Here is a 24,088-nt window from a genome sequence, read left to right on the forward strand (position 1 = left end):
GTAAATTACTATTGTAGCTGGAAACAGCGGATTTTTAATGCAATATCTACATAGGCGTCAAGAGGCCCATTATCAGCAACCATCACTCCTGTGTTCCAATGGCACGTTGTGTTAGCTAATCCAAGTTTATCATTTAAAAAGGCTAATTGATCATTAGAAAAGCCTTTTGAGGCCTCCCGGGTGGCGCAGTGGTTAAGGGCGCTGTACTTCAGCGCCACCTGTGCCATCAGAGTCCCTGGCTCTGTCGTAACCGGCCGCGACCTGGAGGTCCGTGGGCCGACGCACAATTGGCCTAGCGTCGTCCGGGTTAGGGAGGGCTTGGTCGGTAGGGGTGTCCTTGTCTCATCGCGCACCAGCGACTCCTGTGGCAGGCCGGGCGCAGTGCATGCTAACCAAGGTGGCCAGGTGCACGGTGTAAGAAGCAATGCGGCTTGCTTGGGTTGTGTATCGGAGGACGCATGACTTTCAACCTTCGTCTCTCCTGAGCCCGTACGGGAGTTGTAGCGATGAGACAAGATAGTAGCTACTACAACAATTGGATACCACAAAATTGGGGAGAAAAAGGGGTAAAATAAAAAAAAGTTAAAAGCCTTTTGCAATTATGTTAGCACAGCTGAAAACTGTTGTTCTGATTAAAGAATCAATAAAACTGGCCTTCTTTAGACTAGTTGAGTATCTGGAGCATCAGCATTTGTGGGTTTGATTACAGGCTCAAAATGGCCAGAAACAAAGAACTTTCTTCTGAAACTCGTCAGTCTATTCTTGTTCTGGGAAATGAAGGCTATTCCATGTGATAAATTGCCAAGACACTGAAGATCTTGTACAACGCTGTGTACTACTCCCTTCACAGAACAGCACAGACGGGCTCTAACCAGAATAGAAAAAGGAGTGGGAGGCCCCGGTGCACAACTGAGCAAGAGGACAAGTACATTAGAGTGTCTAGTTTGAGAAACAGACACCTCACAAGTCCTCAACTGGCAACTTCATTAAATAGTACCCGCAAAACACCAGTCTCAACGTCAACAGTGTAGAGGCGACTCCAGGATGCTGGCCTTCCGCTGCAAAGAAACCACTACTAAAGGACACCAATAAGAAGAAGAGACTTGCTTGGGCCAAGAAACACGAGCAATAGTCATTAGAACTGTGAAAATCTATCTTTTGGTCTGATGAGTCCAAATTTGAGATTTTTGGGTTCCAACCGCTGTGTCTTTGTGAGAGGCAGAGTAGGTGAATGGTGTGTGTGGTTTCCACCGTGAAGCATGGAAGAGGAGGTGTGATGGTGCTTTGCTGGTGACTGTGATTTATTTAGAATTCAAGGCACACTTGACCAGCATGGCTACCACAGCATTCTTTAGCAATATGCCATACCATCTGGTCAGCGCTTAGTGGGACTATAATTTGTTTTCAACAGGACAATGACTTAACACACCTTCAGGCTTTGTAAAGGCTATTTGGCCAAGAAGGAGAGTGATGGAGTGCTGTATCAGATGACCTGGCCTCCACAATCACCCAACCTCAACCCAGTTGAGATGGTTTGGGGTGTATTGGACCGCAGAGTGAAGGAAAAGCAGCCAACAAGTGCTCAGAATTTGTGGGAACTCCTTCAAGACTGTTGGAAAATTATTCCAGGTGAAGCTGGTTGAGAGAATGCCAAGAGTGTGCAAAGCTGTCATTATGGCAAAAAGTGGCTACTTTGAAGAATCTAAAATATATTTTCATTTGTTTAACCTCACTAGGGTAGGGGGCACTATTTTCACCTCCGGATGAAAAGAGTGCCCAAAGTAAATTGCCTGCTACTCAGACCTAGAAGCTAGGATATGCATATACAGTGGGGCAAAAAAGTATTTAGTCAGCCACCAATTGTGCAAGTTCTCCTACTTAAAAAGATGAGAGAGGCCTGTAATTTTCATCATAGGTACACTTCAACTATAACAGACAAAATGAGAAAAGAAAATTCCAGAAAATCACATTGTAGGATTTTTAATGAAATTATTTGCAAATTATTCCGGTTGAAATATTATCGATTATTTAGGCTAAAAACAACCTGAGGATTAATTATAAACATCGTTTGACATGTTTCTACAAACTTTACCGATACTATTTGGAATTTTCATCTGCCTGTTGTGACCGCATTTGAGCCATTGGATTACTGAAAAATGCGCGCCAACAAAATAGAGGTTTTTGGATATAAAGAGGAGCTTTATCGAACAAAACAAACATTTATTGTGTAACTGGGAGTCTTTTGAGTGCAACCATACGAAGATCAAAGGTAAGTGATTAATTTTATTGCTATTTCTGACTTTTGTGACTAATCTACTTGGCTGGTAACTGTATGTAATGTTTTGTGTGCTGAGCTCTGTCCTCAGATAATCGCATGGTTTGCTTTCGCCGTAAAGCCTTTTTGAAATCTGACACAGCGGCTGGATTAACAACAAGCTAAGCTTTATTTATTACACTTGTGATTTCATGAAAGTTAAATATTTATAATCATTTAATTTGAATTTGGCGATTTGGCAATTTCACCGGATGTTGGCCGGTGAACCCTATAGAGGCTAACACTTTTTTGGTTACTACATGATTCCATGTGTGTTAATTCATAGTGTTGATGTCTTCACTATTATTCTACAATGTAGAAAATAGTAAAAAATAAAGAAAAACCCTGGAATGAGTAGGTGTGTCCAAACTGGTGACTGGTACTGTATGTGTGTATATGTATGAAGTCAATATTTACAGCTTCCATATTATTGTCAGGTGCAGACCCATCGTCCTACCTGTATTCCTGGTTGCTCCCAGAACAGAGGAATGGAACCACGGATCTGGATGAAGGAAGACACCTGGTCATCCAGGAAGATCACCTGCAGACAGAAGAAGAAGAAGATAGAAGAAGACAAAAGAAGACGGAAGACGGAAGACAGAAGAAGAGAGAAGACAGAAGAAGACAGAAGAAGACAGAAGAAGAGAGAAGACAGAAGAAGAAAGAAGACAGAAGAAGAAAGAAGACAGAAGAAGAGAGAAGACAGAAGAAGAGAGAAGACAGAAGAAGACAGAAGACAGAAGAAGAAGACAGAAGAAGACAGAAGAAGAAAGAAGACAGAAGAAGAAAGAAGACAGAAGAAGAAAGAAGAAGAGAGAAGACAGAAGAAGAAAGAAGACAGAAGAAGACAGAAGACAGAAGAAGAGAGAAGAAGAGAGAAGAAGACAGAAGAAGACAGAAGAAGAAAGAAGACAGAAGAAGAAAGAAGACAGAGAGAAGAAGAAAGAAGACAGAAGAAGAAAGAAGAAGAGAGAAGACAGAAGAAGACAGAAGAAGAGAGAAGACAGAAGAAGACAGAAGAAGAAAGAAGACAGAAGAAGACAGAAGAAGACAGAAGAAGAAGAAAGAAGACAGAAGAAGAAAGAAGAAGAGAGAAGAAGAAGAAAGAAGAAGAGAGAAGACAGAAGAAGAAAGAAGACAGAAGAAGACAGAAGACAGAAGAAGCCTCTACACTCTAACCAAGAAAGAAGAGAGAAGAAGAAAGAAGAAGAAAGAAGAAGAGAGAAGAAGAAAGAAGAAAGGAGAAGAGAGAAGAAGAAAGAAGAAGAAAGAAGAAGAGAGAAGAAGAAAGAAGAAGAGAGAAGAAGAGAGAAGAAAGAAGAAGAGAGAAGAAGAGAGAAGAAGAAAGAAGAAGAGAGAAGAAGAGAGAAGAAGAGAGAAGAAGAAAGAAGAAAGAAGAAGAGAGAAGAAGAGAGAAGAAGAAAGAAGAAGAGAGAAGAAGAGAGAAGAAGACAGAAGAAGAAAGAAGAGAGAAGAAGAAAGAAGACAGAAGAAGACAGAAGAAGACAGAAGAAGACAGAAGAAGACAGAAGAAGAGAGAAGAAGAAAGAAGAAAGAAGAAGAGAGAAGACAGAAGAAGAAAGAAGACAGAAGAAGACAGAAGACAGAAGAAGAAAGAAGAAGACAGAAGAAGACAGAAGAAGACAGAAGACAAGGAGAACAATACTTTAGTCATCCATAGAAGACGGTCATTTGTCTCCCAGGTCCTCCGACATACACAACCATACATTTATTTACTTTTTATTTTTTAACCCTTTATTTAACTAGTCAAGTCAGTTAAGAACACATTCTTATTTACAATGACGGCCTGGGAACAGTAGGTTAACTGCCTTGTTCAGGAGACAGAACGACAGATTTGTACCTTGTCACTCTAACCACTAGGCTACCTGCCGCCTCTACACTCTAACCACTAGGCTACCTGCCGCCTCTACACTCTAACCACTAGGCTACCTGCCGCCTCTACACTCTAACCACTAGGCTACCTGCCGCCTCTACACTCTAACCACTAGGCTACCTGCCACCTCTACACTCTAACCACTAGGCTACCTGCCGCCTCTACACTCTAACCACTAGGCTTCCTGCCGCCCCTACACTCTAACCACTAGGCTACCTGCCGCCCCTACACTCTAACCACTAGGCTACCTGCCGCCTCTACACTCTAACCACTAGGCTACCTGCCGCCTCTACACTCTAACCACTAGGCTTCCTGCCGCCTCTACACTCTAACCACTAGGCTTCCTGCCGCCTCTACACTCTAACCACTAGGCTACCTGCCGCCTCTACACTCTAACCACTAGGCTACCTGCCGCCTCTACACTCTAACCACTAGGCTACCTGCCGCCCCTACACTCTAACCACTAGGCTACCTGCCGCCCTACACTCTAACCACTAGGCTACCTGCCGCCCCTACACTCTAACCACTAGGCTACCTGCCGCCCCTCCACTCTAACCACTAGGCTACCTGCCGCCCCTACACTCTAACCACTAGGCTACCTGCCGCCCCTACACTCTAACCACTAGGCTACCTGCCGCCTCTACACTCTAACCACTAGGCTACCTGCCGCCTCTACACTCTAACCACTAGGCTACCTGCCGCCTCTACACTCTAACCACTAGGCTACCTGCCGCCCCTACACTCTAACCACTAGGCTACCTGCCGCCCCTACACTCTAACCATTGGCTACCTAGGCTACATGCCGCCCCTACACTCTAACCACTAGGCTACCTGCCGCCTCTACACTCTAACCACTAGGCTACCTGCCGCCCCTACACTCTAACCACTAGGCTACCTGCCGCCCCTACACTCTAACCAATTGGCTACCTGCCGCCCCTACACTCTAACCACTAGGCTACCTGCCGCCTCTACACTCTAACCACTAGTCTACCTGCCGCCCCTACACTCTAACCACTAGGCTACCTGCCGCCCCTCCACTCTAACCACTAGGCTACCTGCCGCCCTCCACTCTAACCACTAGGCTACCTGCCTCCTCTACACTCTAACCACTAGGCTACCTGCCACCTCTACACTCTAACCACTAGGCTACCTGCCGCCCCTCCACTCTAACCACTAGGCTACCTGCCGCCCCATACTATAGTCAGAGAGATATGCATGGACGCACAGACTCAGACACTAGTGTGGATAGGCTGGAGTAGAGGACAGCCACAGTGCCGAGAGAAACGTTAGTTATTCCCTTCTGTAATTGTTGTGATTAAGGTTGGTATAAAATGAAATATGAATACATAGGACAGTGTTAATGTTGATATTACAGATGGGCATGATTATTCGAATATCAGAGCGGAAGTTAGTATTCGATTAATTGGGAGAGTATACCTTTTTTTTTAGATCATTACAAAGCCTTTAGAAAACTATGTGACATTGCTACAATAGACCAATACATTTAAAACAAACATTTTTACGACAGTGTTTTTTACGTCTCCCTCCCTCGAGACCTACTTGTTCAGTCTCTACGAAGTTGGCCACCTGTCCGTCATCGTTGGCCCCTCGGACGTTGAAGCGCGTCCCGGCCCTCTCTGAGCTGAGGCGGGAGATGACGCAGGCCTTGGCCTGTTTGTGACCTGCGTAGATTGTCCTGATCTCCACCCCGCCGCACATCAACCTCAACAACCAGTCATCACAGTTCACACCGTAGTGCTTTAGGTGAAGGTGAAGGGACTGGTTCCTAGGGGAGACGAGATACACGTCAACCAACTACACACCAGGTGCATGTCATAAGAGCCATGATGCACTAAGCACAACGCCAGCAGATCAGCCACACTATGAGACGGCATAGGAGGTGCAAAGTGAGCTTTAGGATAATGAGGTGGAATATGAGCTGCAATAATGAGGTGCAATATGACCTTTAGGATAATGAGGTGCGATATGAGCATTAGGATAATGAGGTGCAATATGAGCTATGATTATGAGGTGCGATATGAGCTTTAGGATAATGAGGTGCGATATGAGCATTAGGATAATGAGGTGCGATATGAGCATTAGGATAATGAGGTGCAATATGAGCATTAGGATTATGAGGTGCAATATGAGCATGAGGATAATGAGGTGCAATATGCGCTGCAATAATGAGGTGCAATATGCGCTGCAATAATGAGGTGCAATATGTGCTGCAGGATAATGAGGTGCAATATGAGGTGCAATATGCGCTGCAATAATGAGGTGCAATATGAGCTTTAGGATAATAAGGTGCAATATGAAAGGGGATACCTAGTCAGTTGCACAACAATGTATTCAACTGAAATGTGTTGCTCGAGTTATGAGGTACAATATGATGTGTACAGTGCAATAATATGACTTGGAATCATTTGTATTGAGGTTTCCATTTTAGTGACTGAACAGATGCTCTCATCCTGTCAGTGCATTCATCTGAAAGTAGCAGCAGCAAGACGAGACTAGGTAGGACCTAGGTTAGGACTAGGTAGAACTAGGTTGGAACTAGGTTAGGACTAGGTAGGACTAGGTTAGGACTAGGTAGGAACTAGGTTAGGACCAGGTTGGAACTAGGTTAGGACCAGGTTGGAACTAGGTTAGGACTAGGCTAGGACCAGGTAGGAACTAGGTTAGGACCAGGTTGGAACTAGGTTAGGACCAGGTTGGAACTAGGTTAGGACTAGGTAGGACCTAGGTTAGGACTATGTAGGAAGTAGATTAGAACTAGGTAGGACCTAGGTTAGGACTAGGTAGGACCAGATACGGACTAGGTTAGGACTAGGTAGGAACTAGGTTAGGACCAGGTTAGAACTAGGTAGGAAGTAGATTAGGACTAGGTTAGGACTAGGGTAGGACCAGGTAGGAAGTAGATTAGGACTAGGTAGGAACTAGGTTAGGACCAGGTTGGAACTAGGTTAGGACCAGGTTGGAACTAGGTTAGAACTAGGTAGGACCTAGGTTAGGACTAGGTAGGACCAGATACGGACTAGGTAGGAACTAGGTTAGGACCAGGTAGGACCTAGGTTAGGACCAGGTTAGAACTAGGTAGGAAGTAGATTAGGACCAGGTTAGAACTAGGTAGGAACTAGGTTAGGACTAAGTTGGAACAGGTAAGGTAAACCAGGTAAGGGCTAGGTAAACCAGGTAAGGGCTAGGTAGACCAGGTAAGGGCTAGGTAGACCAGGAAAGGACTAGGTAGACCAGGAAAGGACTAGGTAGACCAGGAAAGGACTAGGTAAGGACTAGGTAGACCAGGAAAGGATTAGGTAGAGCAGGTAAGGACTAGACTAGGTAAGGACTAGATATGGACTACTAAGACATCATACTCAATCACTTTCAGCGAAACACTTTTCTCATTCTCAGAATCACTTTAATATTGTGAGTATAAAAATGTAATTGTCCCACCAGAAGAAGCTGTTAGTATATATAATGTGTTCCACTCCCCACTAGAAGAGGTTAGTATATATAATGTGTTCCACTCCCCACTAGAAGAGGTTAGTATATATAATGTGTTCCACTCCCCACTAGAAGAGGTTAGTATATATAATGTGTTCCACTCCCCACTAGAAGAGGTTAGTATATATAATGTGTTCCACTCCCCACTAGAAGAGGTTAGTATATATGTGTTCCACTCCCCACTAGAAGAGGTTAGTATATATAATGTGTTCCACTCCCCACTAGAAGAGGTTAGTATATATAATGTGTTCCACTCCCCACTAGAAGAGGTTAGTATATGTGCTCCACTCCCTACCAGAAGAAGCGGTTGTCTGTCGTGTCCTCTTTGATCCGGCGGTGAGCATTGAGGCTGAGGTCCATGCTGATGCCACTAGAGGACCAAGCGAAATAAAAATTCCCAGAGTTCAGGACTTTCCTGACGTCAGCGATGCGGTCCTCGTCACTCGGGTCGTTCTTCAGAGAAACAAACTCTGTAGACGTGACCCGGAACACTTCAGAGTCTTGCACCTTCCCTACGGAGCTACAGCCTGCTGCTACTACCAAGCTGTGGAGCATGGAATCACCTGGAGAGAGGGAAGAGGAGGGGAGGAGAGAAAAGGAGATGGAGAAGAGGCGGGAGGGGAGGATGGAGAGGAGAGAATGAGAGGAGAGTTGAGGAAAGGAGGAGATAGGGAGGAAGAGATGAGGATGAAGGGAAGAGAAGAGAAGAGAAGAGGAGACGAGGAGGAAGGAGGAGGAAGAAGAGAGAGGGAGAGGAGACAAGAAGAAGGAGGAAGAGAGGGAGAAGGAGTGGAGACGATGAGGAGGAGGATGAGAGGGGAGAGGAGTCGAGGAGGAAGAGAGGAGAGAGGGAGAAGGAGAGGAGACGAGGACGAGAGGGGAAAGGAGACGAGGAGGAAGAGAGGAAAGAGGGAGAAGGAGAGGAGATGAGATGAGGAGGAAGAGAGGGAGACGAGGAGGAAGAGAGGAAGAGAGGAGAGAGGGAAAAGGAGATGAGGAGGAGGAGGCATAGGAGTAGAGGGAAAAGGAGATGAGGAGGAAGAGGAGGAGAGGAGACAAGGAGTGGAGAACGAGGAGAGGGAGAGGAGGGTAGATGAGGAGGAGAGGGAGAACGAGGGGAGAAGGAGGGTAGATGAGGAGGAGGAGAGGAAGAAGGAGTGTAGATGAGGAGGAGGAGAGGGAGAAGGAGTGTAGATGAGGAGGAGGAGAGGGGGAGAAGGAGGGGAGATGAGGAGGAGGAGGAGAGGGAGAAGGAGGGGAGAATGTGGAGGAAGAGGAAAGGGAGAAGGAGGGGAGATGAGGAGGAGAGGGAGAACGAGGGGAGAAGGAGGGTAGATGAGGAGGAGGAGAGGGAGATGAGGAGGAGGAGGAGAGGGGGTTGAATGATGAGAGAGAAAAGGAGGAAGAGGAGAAAGTAAAAACATGGGGAGATGGAAATAGCAGGAGGGAAAAGAGAGATGATAGGATGAGAAGAAAGAGATAGATGGAGAGGAAGAACAGTGTGTTAAACCCCATGCCAGCATACGGTCATTACCAGTATAGGGTTAACTGAGCTTGTTGTTTGCCTGCCTTCCTTCCTTCCTTCAGAGTCAGTAAACAAGTAGTGTTATATCAACGTGATCTGTTTAAAGCGTAGCTTCCTACCATGTTATCATAACAGGCAGGCTTTCAAGATCAAGCAGAGGGCAGAAGACAGAGAAGCTCTGCAGTCAACAGGCAGGACTTACTATATAGACTACAGGCTCCCTAAAGAAGGCTTCTCACAACCCTACAGTTCAATGCATTGTTTTAGCAACCCTCTGCAATGGCATTGATTACAACTAGGAAGAATGTTCTGCACTTGCCATGTGATCAACCATGCTTCATTGGGCTGGGCGATATGGCCAAGATATCATATCACATTTTGACGTTTTCTGGCAGTATTTTAAATTTATTACTAATAAAAATGCCTAATATTCATGACCCTAGGGTGGTCCACACAAACATAAGTGATTAAAAATGGGTATTTCTACATTCTGATGGTTTTATACTGTTCAACCAAACCATTTTCAGCATTATCACAAAGAATTCAGCATTATCATAAAGAATTTGGCGTTATCATAACGATTTCAGCATTACCATAAAGAATTCAGCATTATCGCAAACAATTCAGCATTATCGTAAAGAATTCAGCGTTGTTGTATCGATTTCAGCATTATCACAACGATTCCGCATTATCATAACGGTCCAGCATTATCATAACGATTCAGCATTATCATAAAGATTTCTGCATTTCCTGCACTTTTTTTGCTATCCTTTCCACACTGTGCCACTCAGGGCTGCATGATATGGACAAAATAAGTTAAAATAAAAGTGTTCATTCAGTATTTTTGTAATTGTCATTATTACAATGATATATATATATGTATAATATAAAAACATCCGATTAATCAGTATCAGCTTTTTTGGTCCTCCAATAATCGGTATTGGTGTTGAAAAATCATAATCGGTCGACCTCTACCAGGAAATACACTGTTGTTTGACATGATACCAAATGAATAAACCAGGGCGGAATTATTGTGACAGGGTCGGAATGAAAGTGTTAGTCAGCGTTCTTTTTCATGTAGCTAGCTAGCTATCATAGCTATCATATTCATGCTTCACCTATTTCCTTTCTGATTTAAAAAGATTTTTCACAAACAACATGCTGACCTAGTCCCTACACCAGAGGAGTATACTACGAAGTATAAAATAAAACAAGAGATTATTTCACAGAGTTTAGTCTATAACAAACCAAAACATTAAAATACCGTTATAGAAGGTTAAAGAAAAAAACCAAACCGGTCCGTCCAACAATACCGGTATCTACGAAGTGAACAAAACATTAAGAACGCCTTCCTAATATTGAGTTGCACAACCCACTTCTGCATTCAGAACCCCTTCAATTCGTCGGGACATGGACTCTGTAAGGTGTCTAAAGCGTTCCACAGGGATGCTGGCCCATGTAGACTCCAATGCTTCCCACAGTTGTGTCAAGTTGGCTGGATGTCCTTTGAGTGGTGGACCATTCTTGAAACACAGAGGAAACTGCTGGGTGTGAAAAACCCAGCAGCGTTGCAGTTCGTGACACAACCCGGTACGCCTGGCACCTACCAACATACCCTGTTCAAAGGCACTTAAATATTTTGTCTTGCCCAGACACCCTCTGAACGACACACACACACACATACACAATCCATGTCTCAATTGTCTCAAGGCTTAAAAATCCTTCTTTATCCTGTCGCCTCCCCTTCATCTACACTGATTTGAAGTTGATTTAACAAGTGACATCAATAAGGGATCATAGCTTTCACCTCGATTCACCTGGTCATGGAAAGAGCAGCAGTTCTTAATGTTTTGTACACTCAGTGTATAGTCAAATACATTATACCACCCAGCCCTAATACTTCTCAAAGGGTAGGGGGACCCATCCTCACAGGGATAACATTAGATCCATGCTAGGCTATATGATTATACGATGTTGCATCCAATAGGGTGTTTTACAGTAATCAACCCCCCCCCCCCAGGTGTCAAGTGACTCACCCAGGTTGAGGCGTAGGACTCCCAGAATCCCATAGGCGTCCATCATCTTGGTGTAGGTGTTCTTAATGGCCTCCTTCTCTGCAGCCGCTGGCGGGTGGACAAGAGACAGTCATTATACGAAAAGACAACACTAATAATGTAACGTAAAATAGTTACTTGACAAGGCCTCAGAAAGTGTTCACAACCCTTGACTTTTACATAATTTGTTATGTTACAAAGTGGGATTAAAATGGATTTAATTGACTTTTTTTTTGGTCAACGATCTACACAAAATACGCTAATGTCAACTTGGAAGAAAAACGTGAACATTTGTTTTTTTTTAAATGTTTTAATTAAAAATAAAACTCTACAATATTTTAATTACACAAGTATTCACACCCCTGAGTCATTATATGTTAGAATCACCTTTAGCAGCGACTACAGCTGTAAGTCTCTAAGAGCTTTTCCACACCTGGATTAGGCAACTTTTACCCATTTATTATTTTCAAAATTCTTCAAGCTCTGTCACAATTGGTTGTTGATCGTCGCTAGACAACCATTTCAAACAGATTTAAGTCAAAACTGTAACTCAGGAACATTCAATGTCTTCTTGGTAAGCAACTCCAGTGTAGATTTGGCCTTGTGTTGTAGGTTATTGTCCTGCTGAAAGGTGAATTCGTCTCCCAGTGTCTGGTGGAAAGCAGACTGAATCAGATTTCCCTCTAGGGTTTTCCCTGTGCTTAGCTCCATTCTGTTTCTTTTTTATCCTGAAAAACTCCCCAGTCGTTAACGATTACAAGCATACCCATAACATGATGCAGCCACCACTATGCTTGAAAATATGGAGAGTGGTACCACAACGGTGTAGTCCTCAGTCCCCTCGTGTACACTGTATACCCACGACTGCATCGCCTCACACGGTTCCAACTCCATCATCAAGTTATCTGATAACAACGACAGGAGTAGGCCTGATTACCAACAACAACGAGAGTGCCTACAGGGACGAGGTAGGCACTCTGACAGTGTGGTAAACAACCTATCCCATCAACGTCAGCAAAACAAAAGAGCTCATTATGGACTTCAGGAGGAACCAGGGTGGGCACGCCCCCCATCCTCATCAAAGAGGCTGCTGTTGTGATTGTATAAAATGTCCTCTGCGTGCACGTCTTTGAGGAGCTGAAACGTTCAAACCACACGGACACCGTGGTGAATGACTCTTCAACCTCAAGAAATTCAGCCTGTCCCCGAGGACACTCACAGTGTTCTACAGGAGCACCAGAGAGCATACTGTCGGGCTGCATCACAGTGTTCTACAGGAGCACCATCGAGAGCATACTGTCGGGCTGCATCACAGTGTTCTACAGGAGCACCATCGAGAGCTTGCATCACAGCCTGGTACGGCAACTCCACCGCCGCGGACCGCAAGGTGCTACAGGAGGGTGGTACACTCAGCTGAACGCATCATTGGGTTCACACTGCCTGCCCTCCAGGACACCTACAACACAAGGTGTTGCAGGAAGGCCAAGAAGTTAAATCAGGTACCACCGCCACCCGAGCCACGGCCTGTTCTTCCCACTTTCATCACTCAGACGTGGGCAGTACAGGAGCATCATGGCTAAAAATAAGACTGGTAAATAGCCTCTACCCCCAGACCATCATGCTGCTGAACAGTCAGTAATAGTCAGCTACCTGCTCATGTCCTGTCCATTTTTTACAATATTTAGTGCCTTGTTGCAAACAGGATGCCATGTTTTGGAATATTTTTTATTCTGTAGAGGCTTTCTTCCTTGTGGATTAGATTAGTATTGTGGAGTAACAACTGAGGATGGATCAACATTCTTGTTTTCTCCTATCACAGCCATTAAACTCTGTAACTGTTTTAAAGTCACCATTGGCCTCATGATGAAATCCCTGAGCAGTTTCCTTCCTCTCCGGCAACTGAGCTGTATCTTTGTAGTGACTGGGTGTATTGATACACCATCCAAAGTGTAATTAATAACTTCACCGTGTTCAAAGGGATATTCAATGTCTGTATTTTCATTTCTACCCATCTGCCAATAGATGCCGTTCTTTTGCGAGGCATTGGAAAACCTCACTGGTCTTTGTGTTTGAAATGCACTGCTCGACTGAGGGGCCTAACAGATAATTATGTGTGTGGTGTACAGAGATGAGGTAGTCATTCAAAAAGTCATGTTAAACACTATTATTGCACACAGAGTGAGTCCATGCAACTTATTATGTGACTTGTTAAGGCACAGTTTTACATCTGAACATATTTAGTATTGCCACAACAAAACGGTTACTTATTGACTCAAGACATTTCAGCTTTTCATTTTTAATGAATAGGTAAAATTATAGAAAAACATGAGTCCATTTTGACATTATAGGGTATTGAGGCCAGTAACAAAACAAAATTGAAAATGTTATCAATTTTAAATTCAGACTGTAACAACAAAATGTGGAAAAAGTCAAGGTGTGTGAATACCTTCTGAAGGCAGGTAAGGTAATCTAAGACAACATACTAAGTATTTTCCAAGCCAGAACGGCCCACAGGGGCAGGGGCCCATATCCTGTTTTTGTAGCATGAGGCCGCTTGATGTACGAGTACACATCCTGGACAGATATAATGGCTTGCGTAAGTATTCACCCCTCCCCCCCTTGGAATTTTTCCTGTTCTGTTGCCGTACAACCTGGATTTTAAAATAGATTTTAGGAAGGGTTTGTATCATTTGATTTAAACAACATGCCTACCACTTTGAAGATGCATTTTTTTTGTGTGCAACAAACAAGAAATAAGACAACAACGAAAAACTGAAAACTTGAGCGTGCAGAACTATTCACCCCCTCCCTCCCCCAAAGTCAATGCTTTGTAGAGCCACCTTTTGCAGCAATTACAGCTGCAAGTCTCTTGGGGTATGTCTCTAGCTTGGCACATCTAGCCACTGGGATTGTTGCCCATTCTTCAAGGCAAAACTGCTCCAGCTCCTTCAAGTTGGATGGGTTCCACTGGTGTACAGCAATCTTTAAATTATACCACAGATTCTCAATTGGATTGAGGTCTGGGCTATGTCTAGGCCATTCCAAGACTTTTAAATGTTTCCGCTTAAACCACTCAAGTGTTGCTTTAGCAGTATGCTTGGGGTCATTGCCCTGCTGGAAGGTGAACCTCCATTCCGGTCTCAAATCTCTGGAAGACTGAAACAGGTTTCCCTCAAGAATTTCCCTGTATTTAGCATCCATCATTCCTTTAATTCTGACCAGTTTCCCAGTCCTTGCCAATGAAAAACATCCCCACAGCATGATGCTGCCCCCACCATGCTTCACTGTGGGGATGGGGTTCTCGGGGTGATGAGAGGTGTTGTGTTTGCGCCAGACATAGCATTTTCCTCGATGGCCAAAAAGCTAAATTTTAGTCTCATCTGACCAGAATACCTTCTTCCATATGTTTGGGAAGTCTAAACGTGTTTGCATATTTTTTGCTCTAAGCAATGGCTTTTTTTCTGGCCACTCTTCCGTAAAGCCCAGCTCTGTGGAGTGTACGGCTTAAAGTGGTCCTATGGACAGATACTCCAATCTCCGCAGTGGAGCTTTGTAGTTCCTTCAGGGTTATCTTTGGTCTCTTTGTTGCCTCTCTGGTTAATGCCCTCCTTGCCGGGTCCGTAGGTTCTGGTGGGCGGCCCTCTCTTGGCAGGTTTGTTGTGGAGAGGCTGCCTGGATCTTTAATTTAAAGACCCTTGCGCCCTTCGGTCTCAACGTAGACTTTGATCTGAAGCCATTCTTGTGATTATTGTGACTTTGCCATTGTAATTGTTTGTAAGCTTGTGTAGTCAAATTTTATTTTTTTATTTTTTTTATTTCACCTTTATTTAACCAGGTAGGCTAGTTGAGAACAAGTTCTCATTTGCAACTGCGACCTGGCCAAGATAAAGCATAGCAGTGTGAGCAGACAACACAGAGTTACACATGGAATAAACAATAAACAAGTCAATAACACAGTAGAAAACAAAGGGGGGAGTCTATATACAATGTGTGCAAAAGGCATGAGGAGGTAGGCGAATAATTACAATTTTGCAGATTAACACTGGAGTGATAAATGATCAGATGGTCATACAGGTAGAGATATTGGTGTGTAAAAGAGCAGAAAAGTAAATAAATAAAAACAGTATGGGGATGAGGTAGGTGAAAATGGGTGGGCTATTTACCAATAGACTATGTACAGCTGCAGCGATCGGTTAGCTGCTCAGATAGCTGATGTTTGAAGTTGGTGAGGGAGATAAAAGTCTCCAACTTCAGCGTAGATTTTGCAATTCGTTCCAGTCACAGGCAGCAGAGTACTGGAAGATGAGGCTGCCAAATGAGGTGTTGGCTTTAGGGATGATCAGTGAGATACACCTGCTGGAGCGCGTGCTACGGATGGGTGTTGCCATCGTGACCAGTGAACTGAGATAAGGCGGAGCTTTACCTAGCATGGACTTGTAGATGACCTGGAGCCAGTGGGTCTGGCGACGAATATGTAACGAGGGCCAGCCGACTAGAGCATACAGGTCGCAGTGGTGGGTGGTATAAGGTGCTTTAGTGACAAAACGGATGGCAATCTATGATTGTATGTTATCCATTTGTTTGTATGCTGTTCTTTGTATGTCATTTTAATATTTGATTATTAACCAATGATATTAGGCCAATCTTGGCCATGATTACAGACACCTGTGTCTTTTGACACGATATAAACGAGGGTTTTCACTTGGTTTTCACTGCACTGCAGCAGGACTGATTTATAGAGGCGAGGGATAAGGGGCTGTCTTATGATCGTATCTTATGATCGTATCTTATGATCGTATCTTATGATGTTATGATCGTATCTTATGATGTTATGATCGTATCTTATGATCGTATCTTATGATGTTATGATCGTATCTTATGATTGTATCTTATGATCGTATCTTATGATCGTATCTTTTGATCTGCATGTTGATGACATTCTCCCGTATAATCAATATGTCAATCTATCTAAACACAGTGTGGTTTAAGGTGGGGAATGTCAATTTAAGCATTTTATTAAATTGGCCTTTAAAAAAAAATGTATTTAACGATTATCTGTGATAATCTATTAGACCAATCAGTGTGCGTCTTACATAGCACGGCGACGGCGCCCGACTCGAACATGAGGCATTCGTCTCTGTTCCTGGTTTCCACGATGACGCTGTACGGGGGCGGGTCCAACTTGTGGTAGATGCGATATCCTTTGCTGAAGGCCATGCTAGATCCAAGATGAGGCTGCCAATGATGTCACACCTGGAACAAAAAGGACACAGGAAGTAAGTGCTGATTTACAATGACTGTGATGTGGTTGTTTTAAATGCACTGACTGTGAGTCGCTCCGGATAAGAGCGTCTGTTAAATGACCAACATGTAATGAATGTTAAATGTATGACAGCTAGCCTGTTTCACCGGGAGAGGAGAGATACTGTACGTGTGAGCGTAGGAGTCAGATTTGGACCTCAAAAAAAAAAAAATTTGCAAAACGAATATCTGCATGCTGAGTGTTCGTACTCCTTACATGCTGACCACATCGCTCGCGTTACGTGTGCTCGCGTTGCAAAATAAAATGTACGCGTACATGTTATTCAATCATTGCACCCACACTGCTAGCGAGGTTGTGTGTAGCCAGGCGCTAAAATATAACTTGGTTCTATTTGTGAAGCTTGACGTGCTGCAAGTGCATTTCAGGTATCCCAGGACAAATTAGCTAGCAACAGCAAGCTAGCTAGCTAACTAAATGGCCGTGAATGTTTCATGTGTTTCGACCTGTCCCCAAAATAATATAGTTGGTTCAGAGTTTGTTTTGATATTTCAACCTGTATGTCCTGATCGCGTCTGGTGTGGGTGGACAAAAATCAACATACACGCAATGGGGAACGCACGCGCACGGTCTAGTCAGCATGTCGGACAGACGCGCCCGGTCTAGTCAGGATGTCGGACAGACGCGCCCGGTCTAGTCAGGATGTCGGACAGACGCGCCCGGTCTAGTCAGGATGTCGGACAGACGCGCCCGGTCTAGTCAGGATGTCGGACAGACGCGCCCGGTCAGTCAGGATGTCGGACAGATGTCAGGCGACGCGCCCGGTCTAGTCAGGATGTCGGACAGACGCGCCCGGTCTAGTCAGGATGTCGGACAGACGCGCCCGGTCTAGTCAGGATGTCGGACAGACGCGCCCGGTCTAGTCAGGATGTCGGACAGACGCGCCCGGTCTAGTCAGGATGTCGGACAGACGCGCCCGGTCTAGTCAGGATGTCGGACAGACGCGCCCGGTCTAGTCAGGATGTCGGACAGACGCGCCCGGTCTAGTCAGGATGTCGGACAGACGCGCCCGGTCTAGTCAGGATGTCGGACAGCGCGCCCGGTCTAGTCAGGATGTCGGACAGGCGCGCCCGGTCTAGTCAGGATGTCGGACAGGCGCGCCCGGTCTAGTCAGGATGTCGGACAGGCGCGTGGTCTAGTCAGCATGTCGGACAGGCGCGCCCGGTCTAGTCAGCATGTCGGACAGGCGCGTGGTCTAGTCAGCATGTCGGACAGGCGCGCCCGGTTTAGTCAGGATGTCGGACAGGCGCGTCCGGTCTAGTCAGGATGTCGGACAGGCGCGCCCAGTCTAGTCAGGATGTCGGACAGGCGCGCCCGGTCTAGTCAGGATGTCGGACAGGCGGCGCAGGATGTCGGACAGGCGTCTAGTCAGCATGTCGGACAGGCGCCCGGTCTAGTCAGCATGTCGGACAGGCGCGCCCGGAGTCAGCATGGCGCACGCACCCGGTCTAGTCAGCATGTCGGACAGGCACGCCCGGTCTAGTCAGCATGTTGGACAGGCGCGCCCGGTCTAGTCAGCATGTCGGACAGGCGCGACAGGCGCGCACCCGGTCTAGTCAGCATGTTGGACAGGCGCGCCCGGTCTAGTCAGCATGTCGGACAGGCGCCCGGTCTAGTCAGCATGTCGGACAGGCGCCCGGTCTAGTCAGTATGTCGGACAGGCGCCCGGTCTAGTCAGCATGTTAGGCTACGGGACTAACTGTCAAAAAGGCTCCAAAGTGTTCTAGTTCTGAAAGACTTCAACTTACAGTTGTGATCATATTTCTGATCATCTTTTGTCTGTTCTACCGCACCGTGGAAAGGCCAAGGAACTACTATACTCTCTGCTGACAGACCATCACCATTTCTATTGTCAGTCCATCATGTGGGGGGATGGACAGATAAGGCACATAACATGTGCAGTATAAAGGATTGGAAGCATTTTATACCATCACAGGCTACGGCTTTCCATGTAGAAATATAGAGCACATTCAGAAAGTATTCAGACCCCTTGACTTTTTCCAGATTTTGTTACATTACAGCCTTATTCTAAAATGTATTAAAATTGTCACTCTCTCATCAATCTATACACAATACCCAATAATGACAAAGCAAAAACAGGTTTAGAAATTTTTGCAAATGTATTAAAAAAATAAAACGGAAATATCACATTTACATAAGTATTCAGACCCTTAACTCAGTACCTTATTGAAGCACTTTTGGCAGCGATTACAGTATTGAGTGTTCTTGGGTATGATGCTACATACTTGGCACACCTGTATTTGGGGAGTTTCTCCCATTCTTCTCTGCAGATCCTCTCAAGCTCTGTCAGGTTGGATGGGGAATGTTGCTGCACAGCTATTTTCAGGTCTCTCCAGAGATGTTAGATCGGGTTCAAGTCTAGGCTCTGGCTGGGCCACTCAAGGACATTCAGAGACTTGTCCCGAAGCCACTCCTGCATTCTCTCGGCTGTGTGCTTAGGATCATTGTCCTGTTGGAAGGTGAACCTTCGCCCCAGTCTGAGGTCCTGAGGGATCTGGAGCAGGTTTTCCCCAAGGATCTCTCTGTACTTTGCTCCTTTCATCTTTCCCTCGATCCTGACTCGAACCCAGTCCCTGCTGCTGAAAAACAGATCCACAGCATGATGCTGCCACCACTATGCTTCACCATGGGAATGGTATTGGCCAGGTGATGAGCGGTGCCTGGTTTCCTCCAGACTTGACTCTTGAAATTCAGGCCAGAGAATCTTGTTTCATCCATTAGCCCAAGTGAGCTGAGGAGTGGCTTCTGTCTGGCCACCCTACCATAAAGGCCTGATTGGTGGAGTGCTGCAGAGATGGTTGTCCTTCTGAAAGGTTCTCCCATTTCCACAGAGGAACTCTGGAGCTCTGTCAGACTGACCATTGAGTTCTTGGTCACCACCGTGACCAAGGCCCCTCTCCCGATTGCTACGTTTGACCAGGCGGCCAGATCTAGGAGAGTCTTGGTGGTTCCAAAAATCTTTCATTTAAGATGTGGAAGTCACTGTGTTCTTGGGAACCTTCAATGCTGCAGAAATGTGTTGGTACTCTTCCCCAGATCTGTGCCTCGACACAATCCTGTCGTGGCTGTACGGACAATTCCTTCGACCTCATGGCTTGGTTTTTCCTCTGACATGCACTGTCAACTGTGGGACCTTATATAGATAGGGGTGTGCCTTTCTGAACCAGGTTGTTTTCATCAAGGATCTCTCTGTACTTTGCTCGAGACTATAAGTGCTGTACAACGTGCTTCAACAAAGTACTGTATACATGGTCTGAATACTAATGACATGTCTGGGGTTTTTTGTGCAAAAATTTCTAAAAAACAGTTTTTGCTTTGTCACTATGGGGTATTGTGTGTAGACTGATAAGGAGAAAAAATGATATATTTAAATCCATATAGGGGGATAGAACCATCCCAGCTATGCAGATTTTGCTGTGAAAAGTCAGAATCATTAAATCAACATTTGAAAATAAATAAATAAACCAAATATAAAAAAATTATGTAATAAAATAAAAATAAAATAAATTTTGTACTGTCCGTATAGAACTTATTTTGGGGTAGCAGGTTCAGGAATGGCTGAAGAATTGAAACAATTACCTGAAGTCAACTCTGCAAATAGCACTGCTGGGTGATTTGAAAAGTCATAGTCAATCGATCAATAACATAATAATACTCTTAGCAAAATGTGTATCTTTAAATTTACAATCTCTCGAAACTATGAGAATAAAAAGGTTCAGAGTATCACAGCGTAAACATATATGGCAAATAGAAATCCAAAATGGATGATGTTGAGAGAAAGATGGGAGGAGTTGAATGGAACTGAAGGGTGGGACTGGATGATGTTGAGAGAAAGATGGGAGGAGTTAAATGGAGGGACTGGATGATGTTGAGAGAAAGATGGGAGGAGTTAAATGGAGGGACTGGATGATGTTGAGAGAAAGATGGGAGGAGTTGAATGGAGCTGAAGGGTGGGACTGGATGATGTTGAGAGAAAGATGGGAGGAGTTGAATGGAACTGAAGGGTGGGACTGGATGATGTTGAGAGAAAGATGGGAGGAGTTGAATGGAGGGACTGGATGATGTTGAGAGAAAGATGGGAGGAGTTGAATGGAGCTGAAGGGTGGGACTGGATGATGTTGAGAGAAAGATGGGAGGAGTTGAATGGAGCTGAAGGGTGGGACTGGATGATGTTAAGCGATAGATGTTGAATGGAGCTGAAGGATGGGACTGGATGATGTTACGCGATAGATGGGAGGGGTTGAATGGAGCTGAAGGATGGGACTGGATGATGTTAAGCGATAGATGGGAGGGGTTGAATGGAGCTGAAGGATGGGACTGGATGATGTTAAGCGATAGATGGGAGGGTTGAATGGAGCTGAAGGGTGGGACTGGATGATGTTACGCGATAGATGGGAGGGGTTGAATGGAGCTGAAGGGTGGGACTGGATGATGTTGAGAGAAAGATGCTAATGGAGCTGAAGGGTGGGACTGGATGATGTTGAGAGAAAGATGGGAGGAGTTGAATGGAGCTGAAGGGTGGGACTGGATGATGTTGAGAGAAAGATGGGAGGAGTTGAATGGAGCTGAAGGGTGGGACTGGATGATGAGCGATAGATGGGAGGGGTTGAATGGAGCTGAAGGGTGGGACTGGATGATGTTACGCGATAGATGGGAGGGGTTGAATGGAGCTGAAGGGTGGGACTGGATGATGGATAGATGGGAGGGGTTGAATGGAGCTGAAGGGTGGGACTGGATGGTGTTGAGAGAAAGGTGGGAGGAGTTGAATGGAGCTGAAGGGTGGGACTGGATGGTGTTGAGAGAGAGATGGGAGGGGTTGAATGGAGCTGAAGGGTGGGACTGGATGGTGTTGAGAGATAGATGGGAGGGGTTGAATGGAGCTGAAGGGTGGGACTGGATGGTGTTGAGAGATAGATGGGAGGGGTTGAATGGAGCTGAAGGGTGGGACTGGATGATGTTACGCGATAGATGGGAGGGGTTGAATGGAGCTGAAGGGTGGGACTAATAACAACAAGATAACCAATGTAAAACATACGATGTCCGTAAAATGTGTATAGTATGTACAGTCTATTAGATGGAAGTAGAAGCCTAAGTGTCGTTGTCCATTAGTTTACTCCAATTAGGGAATGGGTGGTAGGGTTAGGGGAGGGGTGGTAGGGTTAGGGGAGGGGTGTTAGGGTTAGGGGACAATAAAGGAAATATATATATATATTTTTTTTATTATTTAATAAAAATGGATGCAGACAATTATACTGATGGAAGCCACAATCTGCAATATTAAAGCTGATCTATCCCTTAAAAATGGTTTAGCCTACACTGCATTACACACTGCAATGGACAGGTTGTCCCAATCATAATCCCTGACCTGCTCCTGCTGATGTAAACCTTAACTAAAGGCTGCATGTGGCCAGTCAAAAGCTTCTTCAAAAAATGTTAAATGTATTTTTCCCCCAAAAAAGGCAATACCTGTGCCCGTGTACTAGGTCCTACTGATGTCCCATTCAGTTAGAGAGGGAGGACTAGGTCCTACTGATGTCCCGTTCAGTTAGAGAGGGAAGACTAGGTCCTACTGATGTCCCGTTCAGTTAGAGAGGGAAGACAAGGTCCTTCTGATGTCCCATTCAGTTAGAGAGGGAGGACTAGGTCCTACTGATGTCCCATTCAGTTAGAGAGGGAGGACTAGGTCCTACTGATGTCCCATTCAGTTAGAGAGGGAGGACTTGGTCCTACTGATGTCCCATTCAGTTAGAGAGGGAGGACTAGGTCCTACTGATGTCCCATTCAGTTAGAGAGGGAAGACTTGGTCCTACTGATGTCCCATTCAGATAGAGAGGGACGACTAGGTCCTACTGATGTCCCATTCAGTTAGAGGAGAGGGAAGACTAGGTCCTACTGATGTCCCATTCAGTTAGAGAGGGAAGACTTGGTCCTACTGATGTCCCATTCAGTTAGAGAGGGAAGACTAGGTCCTACTGATGTCCCATTCAGTTAGAGAGGGAAGACTTGGTCCTACTGATGTCCCATTCAGTTAGAGGAGAGGGAAGACTTGGTCCTACTGATGTCCCATTCAGTTAGAGAGGGAAGACTAGGTCCTACTGATGTCCCATTCAGTTAGAGAGGGAAGACTAGGTCCTACTGATGTCCCATTCAGTTAGAGAGGGAGGACTTGGTCCTACTGATGTCCCATTGTTAGAGAGGGAAGACTAGGTCCTACTGATGTCCCATTCAGTTAGAGAGGGAAGACTAGGTCCTTCTGATGTCCCATTCAGTTAGAGAGGGAGGACTAGGTCCTACTGATGTCCCATTCAGTTAGAGAGGGAGGACTTGGTCCTACTGATGTCCCATTGTTAGAGAGGGAAGACTAGGTCCTACTGATGTCCCATTCAGTTAGAGAGGGAAGACTAGGTCCTTCTGATGTCCCATTCAGTTAGAGAGGGAAGACTAGGTCCTACTGATGTCCCATTCAGTTAGAGAGGGAAGACTAGGTCCTTCTGATGTCCCATTGTTAGAGAGGGAAGACTAGGTCCTTCTGATGTCCCATTGTTAGAGAGGGAAGACTTGGTCCTACTGATGTCCCATTCAGTTAGAGAGGGAAGACTAGGTCCTACTGATGTCCCATTCAGTTAGAGAGGGAAGACTTGGTCCTACTGATGTCCCATTCAGTTAGAGAGGGAAGACTAGGTCCTACTGATGTCCCATTCAGTTAGAGAGGGAAGACTAGGTCCTACTGATGTCCCATTCAGTTAGAGAGGGAAGACTAGGTCCTACTGATGTCCCATTCAGTTAGAGAGGGAAGACTAGGTCCTACTGATGTCCCATTCAGTTAGAGAGGGAAGACTAGGTCCCACTGATGTCCCATTCAGTTAGAGAGGGAAGACTAGGTCCTACTGATGTCCCATTCAGTTAGAGAGGGAAGACTAGGTCCTACTGATGTCCCATTCAGTTAGAGAGGGAAGACTAGGTCCCACTGATGTCCCATTCAGTTAGAGAGGGAAGAGTAGGTCCTACTGATGTCCCATTCAGTTAGAGAGGGAAGAGTAGGTCCTACTGATGTCCCATTGTTAGAGAGGGAAGACTAGGTCCTACTGATGTCCCACTCAGTTAGAGAGGGAGGACTAGGTCCTACTGATGTCCCACTCAGTTAGAGAGGGAGGACTAGGTCCTACTGATGTCCCACTCAGTTAGAGAGGGAAGACTAGGTCCTTCTGATGTCCCATTCAGTTAGAGAGGGAAGACTAGGTCCTACTGATGTCCCATTCAGTTAGAGAGGGAGAGCACGAAGATGGGGACCAGCTTGCTACTGCTATAATTGATTTGAATAAAAAACAAAAATGTTTCGTTGCCCATAATGAAGCTATTTATCAGCATTATTGACCTCACAGTAAACCATATTCCAGTCATTTACATAACTTACATCACTATGGAGCAGCAGCCGCGGGGATGGACGGCGCAT

General features: G+C 45.3%; 1 protein-coding gene across 1 annotated transcript in view; it reads right to left on the bottom strand.

Annotated features, from left to right (window-relative positions):
- synj1 (synaptojanin 1) overlaps positions 1–24,088 on the bottom strand; it is a 94,506-nt gene that overhangs the window by 64,418 nt on the left and 6,000 nt on the right. The window contains exons 2-6 of the mRNA XM_042311242.1: positions 16,388–16,547; positions 11,277–11,363; positions 8,011–8,278; positions 5,769–5,994; positions 2,772–2,855 (exon numbers count right to left, since the gene is read on the bottom strand). Of these exons, the coding sequence (XP_042167176.1) occupies positions 2,772–2,855; positions 5,769–5,994; positions 8,011–8,278; positions 11,277–11,363; positions 16,388–16,511 (789 nt within the window). The 5' untranslated portion in view covers positions 16,512–16,547. The remainder of the gene's footprint in view (positions 1–2,771; positions 2,856–5,768; positions 5,995–8,010; positions 8,279–11,276; positions 11,364–16,387; positions 16,548–24,088) is intronic.

Source organism: Oncorhynchus tshawytscha, linkage group LG33 (genome assembly GCF_018296145.1).
Source record: "Oncorhynchus tshawytscha isolate Ot180627B linkage group LG33, Otsh_v2.0, whole genome shotgun sequence".
Classification (NCBI taxonomy): domain Eukaryota; kingdom Metazoa; phylum Chordata; class Actinopteri; order Salmoniformes; family Salmonidae; genus Oncorhynchus; species Oncorhynchus tshawytscha.